At 36.9% G+C, this 19,243-nt stretch overlaps 1 protein-coding gene across 1 annotated transcript in view; it reads left to right on the plus strand.

The window, feature by feature from the left end:
* Nucleotides 1-19,243, plus strand: part of LOC140235055 (F-BAR and double SH3 domains protein 2-like) — a 70,404-nt gene that overhangs the window by 10,945 nt on the left and 40,216 nt on the right. The window contains exons 5-6 of the mRNA XM_072315093.1: nt 10,562-10,706; nt 13,110-13,246. Coding sequence (XP_072171194.1) covers nt 10,562-10,706; nt 13,110-13,246 — 282 coding nt within the window. The remainder of the gene's footprint in view (nt 1-10,561; nt 10,707-13,109; nt 13,247-19,243) is intronic.

The raw sequence follows: 19,243 nt of genomic DNA on the forward strand, positions 1-19,243 counted from the left end.
ATAAATGATCTTTTTTTTTTTTTACCCCATACATTAAAGTTTAACATGTTGATACACCATAGATTTGTGGGTACATCGATGTAGTTTCTGTACTGATTATATTGGGGATGAAAATGACACCTACTACAATGTATATTCACAGTGAAATTTCATCGCAGAAATTCAGCTCACGATTCATCTAAAGTTGTGGTTGATAACCTCAACAGCAATGTGGTCATAATTTTGTGGTTCATGTGTGATCTTGTTCCCATTCTGTAACTTGTCACATCAAAACTGAAATCTCTTATGTGGTCACATGTGTAACTGCAGTATCTGATCTTTCAAATATTTCTGCCAGTGACTGAACGTGTGGTCAAGTTCTTCCACATGGAAGTGCTATTTGACTGACGAGACATTCTATACTTTTTCATGCTATTTCATTTTTAAAATGAAAAAACAAACAAAAAACATATTGCTTTAGTAAATGTGTTATGCAGGGGTTGAGACTGTATGCGAGTCTTCAGCCATGTGACTGAGAATTGAGGGTGGTTAAGGAAGAGACCTGGTAAGGCTGAGATCCAGACGATCTCGAGGAATATGTCGTCTACCTGGCATTGCGGGACAGTTCCGCTGCTAGCGGCAGCTTGGGATTTGTAGCCAAGAACAGCATTTGAATCACTGAAGAAGGGGACGGGACGGGGCTCGGTGACTCTCAGTTCTCTGACAGCTGATGTGGGGGAATATCCCTTCTCTTGGCTCAGTGACAAAGGAGAGGAAGAGATGGTTATAATACCCTATCTCTCGTGATCTGCGAAGAGTGACTGGATTTGCTGCAAAACCACACTCCGTCCGCCCCACAGCCTCATTTTGTGTGTATTTCGACAGGATTAGCTAAGATGTAACATCACATTTAGTGACTGTGAATTTAGGTTCTAAACATCCGATTCAAAAATATTTGTTCTGCCGTTGGTATAATTAAAACAATGATACATTTGGGGGGGGGGGGTGGAGTAGAAGGTGGAATATCAATCACTTAAATTACATTACTGTACGGGTAGTCTTACTTATACTATGATGTGCATTAATATACCGGATACTGCATAGGCCATATATTTTGCATGGTTTTTATTTTTTCAAATTGTGCAAGTCAGGTGCCATTCACGAAAAAACAACATATGAAAATACCAACTCTGACCACACATGAATGCAAAGTCCACCCATATATTTCTCTGTCCAGTGCAGTACTCAACGATCAGGAATTTAACCACATGCAAAATTGTCAGGAAGTCCTTATTCGCGAAAAATTATACTCGCTAGCTACATGGCGCATGCAGGACTTAGTACAAATTTTCGACACAGAGGGAAAGGGTAGGCCAGTTCAACATTGTGAACGAAAACATGGAGTGAATCATCGGAGAGCAACATATGCATTCAAGCATCCTCGTTTTTTGTTTTTTTTCTTTCTTTGAAGTAAACTGTCTCTTTGTGGTATGTAGATGAACTCCCGTTTGGTGCTTACTTTATTTTTAGGCCAGGCGCAGGGCTCAAATGACATCCTGTTGTGGTCATGAGACACTTCTTGTTTTAGAATCTCTTTTCCAAAAGAAAATAGTGGGAGACCCAGAGTAAACGGCACTGAATACTCTGCTTATCACCCTGGAATGTTTTTACACAAAACATAGATAACATTCTCTACACATTTTCTGTTATCATTGCTGATACATTTGTGCCACTAGATGGTGTGAAAAATGAACAAAGAGTGAATAGCGCCCCTAATTGATGCAGAACATCATGACAAGTTCTGCGTACTTTTCTGTCATCTACATAAAATCATATCACAAGTTTTGATAAACATTTATGGATGTCAACTGTCCTACAAATATATAATGAAAAAAGAAAACAAACCAAGGTAAAGTCTTATTACATCATGTAAATTCATCTCACTTGCTCTGGAAAATTCTATTATATTGTATCTCAAGTTTTTCCATGGAAATTTTAACAAACTGAAAACTAACACCTTACAGTGTAGAAGCAGAGGGTATAGAGAAGTTAAAAATCAAAGGAGTCATAAAAATGTACAAATGTATAAACCATGCCATTTGTGTTTAAATTTACCTCATTGTCTTTTAAATAACATCTCTAATGGAATCGATTGGACTTTGAGATTGTCCCATCAAAGATGACTTCTAAAGTTATGTGGTATTTAGTGGTAGATCAAAGTGTACACCTGAGGCTCATTAGAGAGTCCGATGGCTGGCCTAGAGGGGGCTAATGGCTTCCTCTGTCAGTCCGAGTTTCCTGTACATGGAGGTTGTCTCTCTCTCTCTCTGTCCACTGAAAAAGTACTTTCTCAACTGTGGATTCAGCAAAGGGACTCCTAGTAGCAATTTGATTTCTTCCTCTCAAATATCATTTTCTCTGATGAAAAAAAAAAAAAAATAAAAACCACAAGAAACCTCAGCGGAAATAATGAAAACCAAGAATCCGCATTTCAAAATGAGAGTTTTAAAGTTCTGAAGTAAAATTTCTCGAGTAATTGCCAAATCAAGATATCATTATGCGATAGATCGAAAGGCTCTAAGGATAAATCTGTTGTGACTAAACCTCTTTTGACCGCTTAATCATAACTTTGAGTAGATTTGCTCTGAGCTATTCGGTACACCAAATCTGTTCCCACATATAGATAAAGCAAGTGGAGGTACTTGAACTCTTTGAGTCCACAAGTGACCGCGACTTCACGTGACCAGTTTCACCCAAAAGGTGTCAGTAGACAATTTGAATACAACATTGCCACCAGCTGACATACAAAATGTATCAGGTAGCCAGATGCAATTGAGTCTAACAAAGGGGTCATTTTTTTTTTATTGCTTGATATACAAAACATCAAAGAGAATTTAAAAGATGTATGAGTATAGATGAATTTGCTTAGCTTTTGTCACATTAAAGCCCCATTTCTTTTCATATCATCAATTTGATTGAGTCCTGTGTGGTCTGCTCACTCTTATGTCCAGTGCATCATACTAGGAGAGTTCATTTTCCGGGCTTAAACCCACCTCCAGCCCTTTAACCCTTACCCTACACCAAAACCTTGACGTCAGTCCTCAATCCGTTATCGTAATCGTAGATCTCTAAGTCTCGTCTATGCTGAGTAAATGAAACGAGAAATACACCAAGTGGGATTAGACCAATTAGCCATTTATTAGCCCACTCATTGAGACCTCAATATTCATTTCCTGTGATTGGAAGAGCTAGTGCTCTGCAGACAGAACAAATTTCCCATTATCTTCATTCCCCCAACAAAACAAGTGAGAGAAAGGCATTGAGACCCGGCGCTACCTTACTTTCCTATGCAACTGTCTGAAAATATATGATCTGTTTGAAATTTGGGTAACTGTGTTATTCAATCTTATTTGTGTGATAATTGTATGATTTTATACTGCAATGGAGTTGATGATTGTGTAATAATCTCAGGTCACTACCCAATGTACAGAATTCTGTAATTCAGTTATCTGGCTGCAAATATTGTTTTTTGATAAATTGTCACTATTACCATTACCAGTACCATTAAAGGACAAGTTCACCTTCATTAACATAAGGATTGAGAGAATGCAGCAATATTAGTAGAACACATCAGTGAAAGTTAGAGGAAAATTGGACAATCGATGCAAAAGTTATGAATTTTTAAAATTGTTGTGTTGGAACCGCTGGATGAGGAGACTACTAAGGCCCGTGATGTCATATGAGTACAACAGTATAAAGAAAATGTAAAGAAAATTCAACATATTTTCACTTTTTTTGCATAATAAAAGAGAACTTGACTTGCCTCTTTCTAAAGACAATGGGAATAATATCACCCATAACATATATGTCAGTAACGAGTCAAGGGAATGTGTACTTTTTTCAAAAGATGAAATTTTGTGAAATTCTCTTTATATTTTCCTTGTATTGTTGTACGCATGTGACATCATACACTGCAGTAGTCTTCTCATCCAGCAGTAACTGCACAAAAACTTATAATTTTCATAATTTCATATAAAAATTCATAACTTTTGAACGGATTGTCCGATTTTCCTCAAACTTTCAATGATGTGTTCTACTAATATGTCTACATTCTCTTAATCCTTATGTTAATGAAGGTGAACTTGTCCTTTAATTTTCCCCATGTGTCTATGCTACCTCAAAGTTTGCTCATCTGAACAACAACAAAAGTGACATGCTGCTCCCTGAGAATTATTCTTTATATTACTTTGAGTTTCATCCATCACAGCAAAGGTCAATACTTTAACTTGCAGAATGGTCAGTCTGATAGGACATTTGTAATGATGTTCATATCATGTTACATACTAACTCCAAATCGCCAGCCAAGCCTGCACATTTAAGTTTGTGTGTTATGCAGCTGTAATGAAGAGTTTAACGTTTACTTCCAAAAGTTAATTTTCTTGGCAAAAACTGCAACGATGTGGCTTTCAATTTTTGACAGAATAACCTCTTCAAATTGAAACTGGAATCTTGAATGTTTTGAAAACTATAAAATACAGCTCGTTGAAAATATGTCTGAATTTGAAAAAAAAAAAATGCAGGGAAGGAAAAAGTATGAAGTTCCTGCAAGCTAGGGCTGAAATATAGCGAGATTTCATTGATGCATTGCATACTTACCTGTAAAGTTATTTTAGCAAAGCATAACAGGACTGAAATAGCCTATCAGTGCTTGGCCTCTTTGCAGCTGCTGAATTATGTACTAAACATAGCAGCCCATTTTGCTTCACTCAAATATGTGAGTTTGTCAAATAAAGTTAAGTAAGTTTGTAAAAACAAGACATGTTTTAGCAATTTTTTTTTTCTGCATATACTGCAAAAGTGGAAATTTTCATGTGACCAGAAACTAGCATGAAAATAAAAACATGTAAATAATTTTGCATGCAAGGTGAAATGTAACACTATTCAATGTTTTTATTTTGCAGGATCAAAAACACATGAAATTTATCTTTTACTCATCCAAGGGTGAAAAATTACTGGTGCAAACATGTCCTCTTTTACAGCAATTGTCTATAGTCTTTTTGAGGTAGACAGTATTTCAATCATGGTGATTGATGTGCAGGTCTAATGTTTAAATACTTTTTTTTTTTTAAATGCAGTTGTACATTCACATCTGCTTCATATTGGCAATGTGGTATATGTACTTACCATATTATTAAACTCACACATGCTCAAACTCAGCTGTCTATGTACATGTATACACCTTCCAAATTTGACATCTGTGTACACAACTCTGCATGACTGTGAAGTTTAGTTTGCATCAAAAAGCATTTAAAAACAAAAATGTATGCTATTTGGCATGATATGTCAATAACATTACTCATAGCAGCAACAAGAGAGTGCTGTCTGGCAATATTACCACTTAATTCATTTCTACTCACACATAGATCAGAACAACTAATCACACCATTCATTTGGGTAGGTTCTGTGCTTATCTGGGCCTATCTGAACAAAAGTCCTCTCCACTTAGTATGCAATTTTATCAGCAAATGTAATGCTCAGGAATTAATGTTTCCTGCAAATCAAGGAAATATCAGAGTTTTATTTTCCCTTCACAGGAACCAAACAAGTCCTCTGTAGGGCTTTTCTGAAACTTTTGCCTCAGCTGCACCATTTGCTGGGCTAAGGCCCCCATGCCCTCTAGACCTACCAATTTCTTTTTCTTGTTCCTCATGAAATATAAAAGGAAAGTGAGTTTTGGCTTGTTCCACTGACTGCCCATCAAGGTTCAGTTGTGAATTAGGAAAAGTAGAACTTTGTAGGAAAAAAAAGATGTATAGATTATATGGCATATAGAATTAATATGTATAAATTATATGGCATATAAACTAATGATAATCATCATCAGCTGTCATTCAATGTGACTGTCTTATGAATATTCATTACAGTATGCTTCATGCAGTATGGGGTTAGATATGCAAGCAAGAACAGTGCTCAGCAAGTTTCTTATCCCCAGCTAGTACTGGACTAGATATAAAAGAGTATTTAAGTGAGAAAGTGAGAAAAGGGGTTGAGGAATGCCTCAATGGCTAAGGATAGTACAGTGGGGGGAAATGGAGGGAAGGAGTAAGTCTTCTTTAACTCAGTGGTCAGAATGACATCATTTTTATTTTTTCTTCTCAGATTTAGCTCCAAATACGCCAAAGATAGAAACCCTGGTCATATCATATAATCCCTATCATGCAGAGGCACCATGTCAATCATCTCAGCTAGGTTCCGCCTATGTGTCCTTTACTTATGCCTGTATGGTGATGACTTCTTTGCCCTACAGAGGTTTGGAGGCACCGACATTCCTTGTGAAACAGTCATATTTTTGTCTTCTTATACCCCTTTCAGGTAATCGTGGATGCGGATAATAGGAGCACAAGTCGTAAAATTTCGATTACATGAACGGGAGAGGAGTAGAAAAGTGCGCATTATTTTTATGCTGCTATTATGCGCATAATTGCAGCATGAGGAGTAGATCGAGAATACATGAACGCGTTTTACGACTTATCCGCACTAACATTCCACAGTTCGGTCAAAGGTCACTCGATTTCCCGCACAACCGCTGACTGCTGAGCTTGAGCGCGCGAGAGGTGTGCATACACGTGAGGATATTCACCGGAAACATTACGTCATTATAGAGGCGTGCGCAGTAACCATGACAAATAACTCGCACCATTATATGAACGGGTGCTCGTAAAAGTAGTGCGCACTTCATGGGATATATGAACGCGATTTTGACTACTTCATCCGCATTATTTGGATGCGGATAATTGAACCGCGATTACCTGAAAGGGGTATCACATTTGATAAACCTCAGACAGTGCCTTTAAAGGGATGCTGCAGGCAATTTAGATGAAGAAATGATAATGAAATGTGATAGGAAACTGATGAAATCTTCCTCAGACCTCCCCCGTGTGGTCAGAGTCAAGTAAATTGTGACACGTTCCTATTGTTGAATCCCCTTCGCCCTCCCCACTCGTCGCTTCTCTCTTAATTCAAATTGATAACTGTAACTTTAGTGCTACACACATGCACTTTTCTCTTCATATTATTGAAAAATTAATACATCTACAGTCCATACTAGGTAGTGATATGATATGGTCAACATCAGAAAGGGATCAATTTGCAAAATGTCATTTTCATTCTCTCAGTTTGATTTTGCAAGAAATCGTTCTCAATGATGTCTTCTGTTGATAAGCAAACAATGTTCTTTTGACAGTGACTTGTGATATTGTTTCAGCTTATTACATCACAAGGATTCATGTGTTCCTGATAAATGTTTTCGTTGTAACCTGTGTCACACCTCCAATGCAAATAACCATGCCTCTCTTCTTTGTAGGTTGCTTGTAAGAATGAATCCCTCGGTGAATGCCAAAGCTTTAGACATCAGTGCAAACTGGTATACAGCATTCGTTAACACGTGACGACACTTTCACCAGTCTATGAAAATGCACATTTTACGATAAAACCACAACACGTGCACACCCCTCTCATCAGTAGGTTAATCTTTTTACCCCCTTACGTGGGTGGGTGTTCTAAGCCGAGGCAGCAATAACATAAATTGCCTCCAATGTGAAATTGATGATCTCTGTATTTGTTTTACGATGTTTATTGTATGCATAATCGATATGAAAACAAGAATGAAACTTGTCACCACATAGTTTTTGAAATAATAGATACCAGCTAAACCACATTTTTGTATTGTTGATAAATATTTTCTGTGTGTTTAGATTTTCTGCTTGTGAAATGATCTGCACAGCCTCTTTATGTATATTACACATTTTTTTATTCGTGTGTGTGTGTGTGTGTGTGACATTTTAAAGTCTGCATTCTGCATGAAATGTTTCTTGTTGTTGTTTGGATTGATTTTATAGAGATCAGTCAAGTAAGCTACCATGTATCTGTCACAACCCACCATTTGAGCAGATCAGGTAGAGCTGTTGGTTTTGAAAGTGCAAATTTATCCATAAATTCATTTGTCCAAAGGTAAGAATATTTCACAGCACATTGTTTTGTTTTGTTGAAATGCAATGCCAAGTTCCAGAATCATAAAACTAAAAGCATCAGATAATTGTAAAACTGTACATTTTTGCCCTTTAAATCTGTAAATCTGTACAAGTTTTTTTTTTTTCTGCTCCTGATCGTTTCACAGTAATTTTAAGTGTCACATCCACATCGTTTAATTTTATTTGGATTTAATTAAAAACAAATGTTAAGTTGACACATGCTGATCCTTGAGTTCACCCAACTAGTTAGTGCTTTAAAAGATACAATGAATATAACATGTTTATAAATTGTGGTATTTATTGTCATCAATTCAAGATTTAGGAGAGTGACAATGTTAATATAATTTGCAAGGGCTATAATTTTACTGATTGTGATGATAGTTTAAAGTTGTTTAGAATAGGTTACATGCCAGGCAATTCAAGCAGGATTGTGTGAGTATAAGATATCAAATTTGATTTCTCAAATTGAGTGAAGTACAAGGAACACATGAGGCAAAAATTTTCAAGAATAAACAAATGACCATTTAAATGTTGATAAGCCATCTAACATATCATTCAACTGACATCAAAAGGAAATGATTATTCACACATCAATTTATGATAACACTCATCTTTATATTGCATCTGAAGGTCATTTCTTTCACATTTTGTAAAAATGCATATTTAGATTTCCTTTATGACTTCACTCTAAATCTAGCTATTGTTTTTGGTATACATTCTGCAAGAGCAGAGAAGCAATTTATTCTGTCTTAGATAATCAAGAGAAGAACTATTTTTTACCTTTGGTCTACACACCAAGTGTTTGATGATTATTTAGCAAGTATTGAGGTGATGAGCTGGTTATTTTGATGGCTCCTCCAGATTTTGTAATGTGATCCATGGATATTCATATTATCAAATTTTCTTCATTATCCAATTCAGTATTTGTTTTTATCACATTAAAACAGCTCCTCCTTGATATGAATTACCATGGCATTACCATAGCAGATTTGATAGGCCATCAAAGGATTGTATTATCTGAAATATTTTAGTCACATTTTTTATTACCCTATTGAGAGTTGACAGACCCAAAGGCTTGTCATTCATTTCTTCATTATCCAACTCAATTTTTTCTTTTCATCACGTTACGAGCAGCTTCCCCCTTGACAAGGATTTCTTTTAAGATACTCTTTAGCAGAGGTGATAGGCTATTGTGGGATCATAAAAATACCTAAATGGTATCTGTAATAACTTAAAGCCCAATTTCTTTTAATTGGCCTATTGAGAGTTGACGGAACCAAAGGCTTGCCATTTTTTCGGTTTCACTTCAGTTGAATGTTCAAGTGGGAAAGTGGTCCTGAAGGAGATTGAGTGCCCTCTATGTATGAAATAAAATGTACCCGTGAGGCACGTGAAGAACAATGTGAGAACGAATCGAAACTACATCCTTTTCATGCAGATTGCCTCACATTAAGATGGAAATGCTAATGATCTTTTTTTTTAATTATTATTATGAAATTCATCATCATAGTCTAAAGTAGTAACCTGTAATAGAGCTGTATACAGGACAATGATGATTTGATATATATGCAGTGCATGCTGCATCCATGGTAGATATTGCTGAGTTCAACGAAGAAAAAATTCACGAGAGACCAGTGGTTATTTCTGGCAGAATGGTAGTCTGAGTTGTTTGTGGGTTCATGGCATGATAGTGTGAAATGGAGTGCATGGATTTGCAACAAAATGAAATGAAATTATACAAACACAAAATGTATTTAATTGTTAATTCACCTCCACTTGTTCTTTTAGTGCATGATGGAATTATTTCAGTTTTTGTTCCATATTTTCATTGTTTCTACACATTTCTATATTTTTTCTGTCATTCAACCATGTACACATATTCCCCCCCCCCCTCCCCCCAGTGGCCAGTTTGAGTCACTAGAATCTTTGAAACAGAAATTTTGGTACCCCCCCCAAAAAAAAACAAACAAACAAACAAACAAACAAAACAAAACAAAAAGAAGAAGAAATGTCCTGACCCAAAATAAAAATCCATTTTTTTTTTTTTATTCTAAGTGCCTAGTCGGGCCATAACCTTTTGGAAATCTGGTATTTCAGTAGCCATGGGCCACTGGGGCACTGCTTATGTTGATTCCTGCATGTGTATAGAATAGTTGTCTTAATTCACTATGCCTTATTGTGTGATATGTGACACATTTTGATGCAGGATTTTGATTCAGATCTTGTCTACCCGAAGTGGAACACATTGTGAGCCATGTAGTTCTTTTATCTTTGAAAATGTTTTCAGGAGAGATGATATGAAAGAGATCATGATGTGATGTTTTAGAGTAACCCATCAAGGAGCAATTTCAATGCAAATTGTCGGAATACATTGTATGCAATATTGAATTGCGTGGATTGGTCATAAGTAGGCCAAATAAGCTGCCAGTGTGAACTAATGAGATCGGGAGACTATTCAAGTGATAACATTTACATGTATTTCAGATATGTTTTTATGCATTTGGTGTTGTTAACTGATGTTTGTAAATATTGATGATGTGTTTTGTTCTCAGGACTGTGTGGGAAGTATGGAAGTCTTTATTAGAAGAGACAGAGAAGAATGCGAGGGTGAGGTTGACCGCTGCAGAAACCATTGGTACCCAGATCACAGACTCCGTCAAACTACAGAAGAATTCAAGAGCTAACAAGCTGAAAAGAGTAAGTCACTCTTAACAGGTTGCTGTGTACATGTTTTAAACATTGGATTTGTGATTATAAAAACAATACAAAGTTGGTTATTTGTTCATTTGTTTTTGTGAGGGTTGTGTGTGCTTCTATTTGTTTGCTGTGTGGGAATTTGTGTGAATTGAGAGTTTATATGTATGCATGCAATATGTAGGCCTACATGGCTTTATTTTTTGTACACCTCTTTCTTTGCATCAATATATATATATATATATATATTTTTTTTTTTTTTTTTAATTTGCATAAGTACAAATTATGAGGTTATTATAATTAAGTTATTAAGCACATTTGGTTGAATCCCATCTCTCTGTTTTCCCTCTTTTTTTTTCATCATTGATATGAGAGAGCATTATCCACATATTTTTTAGGATTATTGGTCATGCGTCCATTGCCGCTTTCCAACAATGAGATTACTGTAAAAGTGGATATTTTCGTGTGACTAATTTTTCGCACTTGGCCGGGTGAGAAGAGTTTCGCGTGTTTTTAATTCCGCGGAATCAAGACATCAACCGCTGGAACATGTGGCATGCAAAAATATTTGTGTGCTTTTATTTTCGCACTAGTTTCTGGTTGCGCGAAATGCGCGAAAATTTCAACACCGCGAAAATTTCCACTTTTACAGTAAATGGAATCATTGACCATCACCAACAATCCAGTGATTGCCCATAAGATTTTAATAAATCATATTTTTGATGATATTGTTAGCAGAATGAGGAGTTACAAACATTACATACACATACATTCAAACCAACCAAGAATGGTGCAGAACTCCAAGGCTTTAGAACAAAATATGTCTATTGAGCTTTTCATGAAGGAGATTACGTGATTTACAACTACCCGTAGAAACACTCAACCGTGGGCATATTTGGAATTGGTATTGTGAAGGTTAAAGGTCAGTCTTTGTGTCAAGGAATATTCAAAGAAGATGTTAAAATACATTCATATGTGTATTATTGGATAAAATTGAAAATGTATCAAGGATGAAAAAAAAATTTCACACAAATAATGTAGTTGAATGGAATTAGGTAGAATACAGAAATATGCCATCATTGTTTAGTAAAGGCTGGTATAGATCTATTTGCCAAAGGCACACATTTTGTGCACAGACAGAGAGAGATGGAGAGGGAGAAAAGCAGGCAGTGGTCATATATAGTCCTTAGTCATGAAGAAGGTAAATGATTAAAAGAAAGCAGTGTAGGCTGATGAAGTGAATATTTGAAGTGTTTGAATTATGGGCATGAATATGGGCGGCAAGAAAAACTACATGTTAGCAAATAGTAGCCCATACCTGTAGCCTTGCAGGTACAAGTAGCAAAGGTCAACGGAAATTTCCTTTGACGATATAGGGTCTGTATACATGTATGTACAGGCTTCCAATTGCAGCTGCTGCGTCATTGATTGTTAAACATTATACCGCCATTACTGTATCCCATTTATCCATGAAGATCAGAGAGAGAGAGAGAGAGAGAGAGAGACCAGTGGCTTGAAAAGAGGGGGTGGGGGGGGGGGGCTGGAGAGGGGGATGAGGAAAGACTGGGAGAAAGAGAGGTGATAGCATAGCACACATTCATGCTAAAAATAGCCATGATGCAAGCCAACGCTGTACCTTCCTGACATGGAAAAGTCACCTACAGTTGTAGTTACACTGTGGAAAATGCTTGCTGTTTCTCCCCCCCCCCCCCCCCAACATCTGTTCAAAAGTAACATCAGTGTTATGTCATGGACATTGTTTGGGTTGAGAATGATGATGACTGTTGTATGTTTACCTTTGAACTGCATTATTTTTCCTGTCTAAAGATAGTGATGACCACAGAGTGTGTGCATCGACTTTGCTCTAAATGGAGGTTTTTGGGATGGAAAATTACCATAGGAATTGACCCTGATATGAATGTATGAAAAGAGTTTCTAGTCCCTTTTGAATAGCTGACCCAGTTCCATTTTAGGAGAAAGACCTTAGGAATCTGTACGACAATTTTTTCCCCTTTTTAACCACATAGATGTTGCTACATAGTTTCTCTCTCTTTTTTTTTAGCATAGTGAATGTTGAGGTTACTCGAGCAGTATATGAGGCAGAGCATTGTATACATTATAACATAATACATGTATTCACATGATGCATCCTACAAAATGTAGGGCCTACTTCAGTTTGTGACTCTTGAGAGAGTGTACCTCAGCCACCATTGAGTCAATGTTTGATAAGGCTGCAATTACCTTGTCATATCAGGTTTCTCTCTTTGATAATTAGGGTACAAAAAAAAACCCCCAAAGAAATACAAAGACTTTTGACCTGCAAAAACTGCCCTTTTATAAGAGGGTTGAGTTAGATATCCGACCTCGTTATAATGTGGTTCCACTGTTTATCCTTTTGCTTGATAGTGTGGGGACCTGGCCAGTGTATGGCATGAGGAGGTCCAGGCCAGTGTGAGAGACCTCATCAAGGCGAGGAAGAACTACGCCGATGCGGAGAAGATTGCCCAGGATGCCAGGGCCAAAGCAGCCGAGGCGGAGAACAGGTACGATGTCTGTAAAGTGATTCCTTTCATCCTTAGGTTGCACTTTTGCCTAGGAACAATCATTGTGCGTCACAGTTTGGCAGTATGGCATTTCCACAGTATAAGGGTACATTTCAGGGATGTCACTCTATTTTCTGTTTCCAATGTGCATTACCCCCTTTATACAAAACCATCTTTTAGAACACTTTCTTTAATAACAGATGACTTTGCACCAAAATTGCTTCAAAGGAGCAATCCATTAGAATTCTTGACAAAATGAAAAAAAAAAAAAAATTTGGGTAACGAATGTAATTATGGACAAACATATATGCACTAATATATCAAAGTCAAATAATGAATGCTCATTGAATTTTTTGTTGTTTTCCAACTGAATGGCCTAATATTGATTAGAAAAGATAATAACAGCTTTAAAATTCTATTGAAAGTTGTGTTTTATAGCATTTCTAGACTTAACGTATAATGTACCTAAGATGGACAGTCAAAACTGTTGCATTTTTGTCTGTTCCTTGTTACTGCATTGCTTGTATGCGAGGCTCAGCATAAATTCTCAGCTACACTCCTCATCAAAACTCAAATTACTGGATTTTTTTTTTTTTTTTTTTTTGGGGGGGGGGAGGAATTTTTGTATAGACAATTAAATGGGTCAATCCAGACAGTGTCTTTTGTCTCATGGGTTTCATTCTTCCTTAAAGTTTTTGAATTCTCTTGAAGTATCATTGTTAATGGAGGGTAACCATTGTATATCTTATGAAACTGAAAGTCACTTCATCAATGTTCATCGTCTGATATTCACTCGATGCTTTGACGGTTATAGTGACTGATATACATACCAGTATAAATTTCAAAGTAAAATTTGATCCTGACATACTTCAGAGGTCATTATTTGCATTGTATACAATTTTGTTCTGTTTTGATAGCGTCCATTCATATTCATTAGTATTGTTTCATCCCATTTACTGGGCTATTAATCTCTTCACAAGTAGTTACAACCATCAATAAGTATAATATCCATTCATTCCTTTGTTGTTGTTGTTGTTGTTGTTAACTCACCAGCAATATTCAGCAGTCTGTGAACGGACATGATGGAAGCTGTTCTGTTCACCCGCCCAATGTTTTCTTCTTTTTTTTCCCTCTCTCTCTCTCCTGAGTTCCCTTTGAGACAACCTTTGTCAGTAAATATGACAGTTCTTCTGACAAAATATTTTGAAAATATGTGTTTGCCTTTGTAATTGATGACTAAACTGTGATCTTCATGACACACAGCCAATTTCATTTCCTTTTCCCCTCATATCTCATCCTGCACTGCTGCGTGCTGGCACTAACCAGTGAGGCCATTCAGCCGAAGTGACAACATTTTATGTGAATGTGACTTTTATATAGTTTATTCCCAGTTTACGGCACAAATGTGGCATTCAGAGTTTGCCAAGGTGCCGTACGTGTTCAGTCTCTGTTTCAGTGTAGTGGAAATATTGCCTATTTCTCATTGAGCAACTCTGATTTTTTGTTGTTGTATGTTTGTACATAAATATAAAGCTTTTGGAATGACATCAAGATTCAAGGTTTATCACGAATCATGCTATCATCTGAACTCTTGATATCTACATGTTTAGTTTTGGGCAGTAGCATATATGTGTTGTTGTTTTTTTTTCTGATATGGCATAATTTTGATGACTATCATGGAGTGATTATAGAAGTTTTAAATGGGTTTTCATTTTGTCGGCAGTGTTATTGCGGGAAATCAGCTATTATTGGCTTAGGCCAATTTACAGATACATGCATTCTGCAACCTAACCTAAAGAAATATGGTATTCAAAGATGAATGAGAACATTACTACTTTCTTGTCAATATTAAGAATATTCTGTCACAGCATTACCAGAAAGTGGTCAAATAGGATTAAACTGTGTTTAACATTCTCAGATTCATAGGTGATAGAAAATATGATTACAATATGTTTAATGTTCTCTGCTTCATATGTAGGTGATAAGAGATGCACTTGCAGTATTCTAGATCAAATCTGTGATGTTCCCAAATAAAGTGGTAGTCAAGAAATATCAAGTAAAAGCCCACAAACAAACAGTAAGGCAAGCAATTTTTTCACTGCAGTTTCTATGGTTACTCACAGAGGTTTCCCTGTGAGTACATGAATAGCCAAGTTTGTCATCCTGATGGGAACTCTGGTTCCTAGATTGCATCCCATGCCTTCTGTAAATATGCTTTGGTGTCGACATCATCAGTCACCCAGTCACTAAACGCCAGTTCGTTTGACCACCAACCTGCTTCATTATTGCTGAAGCCAAGGGAGAATTAAAAACTTAGCTAGATTTTAATCATATGGCTTATTATGTTCTCAACCATGGCTAAGATTGCACAGTAAAAAAAAAACAAAAAAAAAAAACTGTCAAAAAGAAAAGAAATGCAATTCAATATAATTTTTAAAGCACAATTTCATTCATTGGTAGAATTCCCATCCCATGTATTTTTTATTCCCCCCTTTCCTGATCTTCTTGATTTTCTTAATTTTCATATATGGCGATAACTTAGGGAAACCACTGTCCTGGTTCCCCAGTCTGTATTGGTGTATGAGTAATGCGGGATAGGGAAACACATTTCTAGTGATGGTTTTTTGAAATAGGAATTGAGAGGAAGGGGTTAGATTTGGGGAGAGGAAAGGGGCTATATTGGGGGAGAGGAAGGGGGTTGATTGGTGAGAAGGAGGGGGAACTCGAGAAGAAAAAAAGGATTTGAGGGGGGAAAGGGAGACCTTCACATGAGGACATTCCATGAAAAACAGGGGGACATGGGGACATTCTTAACAAGGCAAAACTTATTAGATTAATGCACCTTGCCTCACTATGAGCTCAATTGTTTATTCCATGTCAGTCTTTCCTCAGAGAGTGTTTACAGAAAGCATAGTTTGAGTCACATGGGGTGTCATGTGACCAGATACATGACTTCTCTGTGTTCATGTCAACATACTGGTATGTCTGGAATGTTTAACACATCACCAAAAGTGAATAGATAGGGCCAATAGCCTTACGTACAAGGACTTTAGAACAATAACAACAAGACCACAAAAGGCCACAAGGATGTTATGCATTCTTTTCTCATGAATTATATATAATTTGTTTAATATTGTTATTAATTGCTTTCTCACCCGAATCAAAGTAGTGTTTAGTTTCCATAATGGCCATATTTTCAGATTTGAATCAACAGTACTACTTTTGAATGAGAAGCATGGACACATACTGAGAAAGAGTTCAAAAGCTTTGGGATCCATGGTTCTTAGTTTATACTCATAAAGTACACGTAGGCCTTCATTGTATGTTGAATAAGTCTTGACCAGACCCGCCTGAGTAAATTTCATGGGGAATTTCTTAGTGTGGATTCTCCAAAGTTTCTCAGGGAGTGAGTCACCATCATGTGACCTGGTTACCTTGACATCCAGACTTCATTTTCCTCCAGGTCCCAGATATAGAGCAACCTCGTGTCATATGAAATTTGTCTCATGCTGAGAGTGTATACATGTAGGTACCAATCTGGGACAAACATACACTCTATGTCACACTCAAAGTCATTGCATGGAACACTCTAAATATTCCTGCAATCAATTCTACCAATATGGATGCAAAAATTCAATGCAAATAGATAACATTGCACATAAGTATTTGGAATAGGCCTTTGTAGGTACTTGCATTACTGCTCCTTATAAAAATAAAAAAGATTGTTGAAAAGAAGAACTTTTATCAGTCCCAAGCATCATCTGTCAATTCCATCTTGAGTTTGATCATTGCCAGTGGGGATGTAGAAAGCCTGTACATAGAGAGCATCACAGAGGAGAGAGAGCTCAGGGGATTCACACACATCAGTTTGGGATCATTTTACGAAAATCTATTTTATTTGCCACCATTCACATATGACCTCTCAAGAAAAAAAGCCAAGAAAAGAAAAGATAATTCAGCAGCAAGCAGTATTAATTTTGGATAGTGTGAGTTGGACTCATATGTAGTAAGATTTGAAAAAAGAATTGTAAGAAAGACAGGACATGAGAGGAAGGGGGATAGAGGGAGAGAGGGTTTGTGAACTTGATAAGAATGTTGTTGACCTGAGCATTAAGTCCCATGCACAGTACCAGGGGTAAGATTAGAGAAGGGAAGGCTTGCGCCTCAACCAGTCACCTCCTTTCCCCCTTCCTCTTTACGTTTAGGAAGCAGGGAGGACCTAGATTTGAACATTAAAGGTTCTGTGTTACACTGTGTTGGAAGTATTTGTTCATGTGTGATTAAGTATCAAAATTACTGTCACCCTGATGTTACCATTTTGTTACTATTGATCAGCGGCTGATTTACTTTATTGTCCACCATGGATATTCATGGTACATTGGATATTACAACAAATATAAAATACACAACATAAAATACATTCTTGTGTTCTTCTAAAATAGTAAAGTGTCCGTACGTAATAGCTGTGAAAGATTATCACAAAGAACAGACCAAAAATCTGGCAATCAGGGACTACAGTAGTGACATCATTCATAGTTATTTTCATCTGTGAGAGTTCATTAGACTTGTCATCTAGGGAATGTTGGCTGTAGGGGAGCTAGTCCCATGCTATTCATTTTGGAGTTTGTCCAATTGTAGCAGACATGAGAGGTCATTGTTGCAAACATTTGTGGCAAGCTCACCCTCACCTCAACCATGTTTAATCATTCATACTAGTTAAGTAAGACAAAACCTGGGCAGGGGATTGCAGACCATATTGAATTTTACTGGTTAATCCAGTCACATTTCTCATCATTTCTGCACTAATTAACTCGTTATGTGCCATGTTGGAAACCCCCTGTGTGCCACATTATTCTGAGCCACCAACATTGTCATGCTTAGCAAAAACATTTTGTTTTTCATATGTATCTTACCTGTATAGATTTCTGTTAAGGTGGACATAATAGTGAGAAAAATTTTGAGAAAATGACAAGCTTTGCTTTGATGTAAATTGTATGACAAATCCATGATTGGTTTTCTTTCAATTGACTTGAAGCTAAACTACTGTAAAGGCATGACTTTGCACGCAAAACAGTGACAGAAACTTAGAATTTTCACGCAAATCCTGTAGGGAATGCCGCTTGTTAGTCAATAACAACATAAAATGCAAGCTATATGTGAGAGGAACGGAAGGGCGAGAAACGCTTTCACTGTACTGGCATTTGGCGATTTATCGATCGGTTTGGGCGGGTTTGTGCGTTTGAGCAGAATATGCGAAGTTGGCACGCCGTCGACTGAGTCGGACGTGCGAACGTGGCACATAAAGAGTTAACTTCAAAACAGATATCAATATGTACGCTGTAAGCCCATGATCCTTTTTCGGAATACATCCCGTTACCGTGGCAATGATTTCTTCTCTTAATCTATTCTGGTGATGTACTGTTGAAAACTGTGGATGGGATAGCACATATGGTTTGATGTCGTTTAGACAAGTCTACATACCACTATTTGGTGAAGATGAAAATACTGTTTATTTAGAGATGTGTATCTCTAGACAGGTTGTGCACAAACATCCTTGAACATTTCAAAGCCTTGTTGATTGATTACACATTGTAGCGAGGTATAGTTTAGCTATGAGTTATCCAGTTCAGTTCTGGGTAAAACAAACTGTTTTCTGCATCCATATGTCCTAACAGTGCATACAAAGAGTAGCTGAGTGATTTGGCAAAAACTGTTACAACTTCCTGTCATCCTTTGAAGCTAGGTTCTTGTGTAAATGTTGAGGGAAATTATCAATGAATGAAAGTAAAGAGCTGAAGCAAATTGTTGGCAAGTTTTTTCAGCAGGTCAGACTGTTTCATGTGAGTGTGATAGCCATCAAAATGTGCAACCCAAATTCAATGCAGACAAGGGAATACAGTGGGAGAGTTTTCATCCACTTTGGTGTGGATGTGTCACAAGGATATTTAAGAAAATCGCCTGTTCATTACTAAGACAACAGCCCCGCTGCAGATAAGC

This window comes from Diadema setosum, chromosome 11 (assembly GCF_964275005.1).
Source record: "Diadema setosum chromosome 11, eeDiaSeto1, whole genome shotgun sequence".
Lineage (NCBI taxonomy): Eukaryota > Metazoa > Echinodermata > Echinoidea > Diadematoida > Diadematidae > Diadema > Diadema setosum.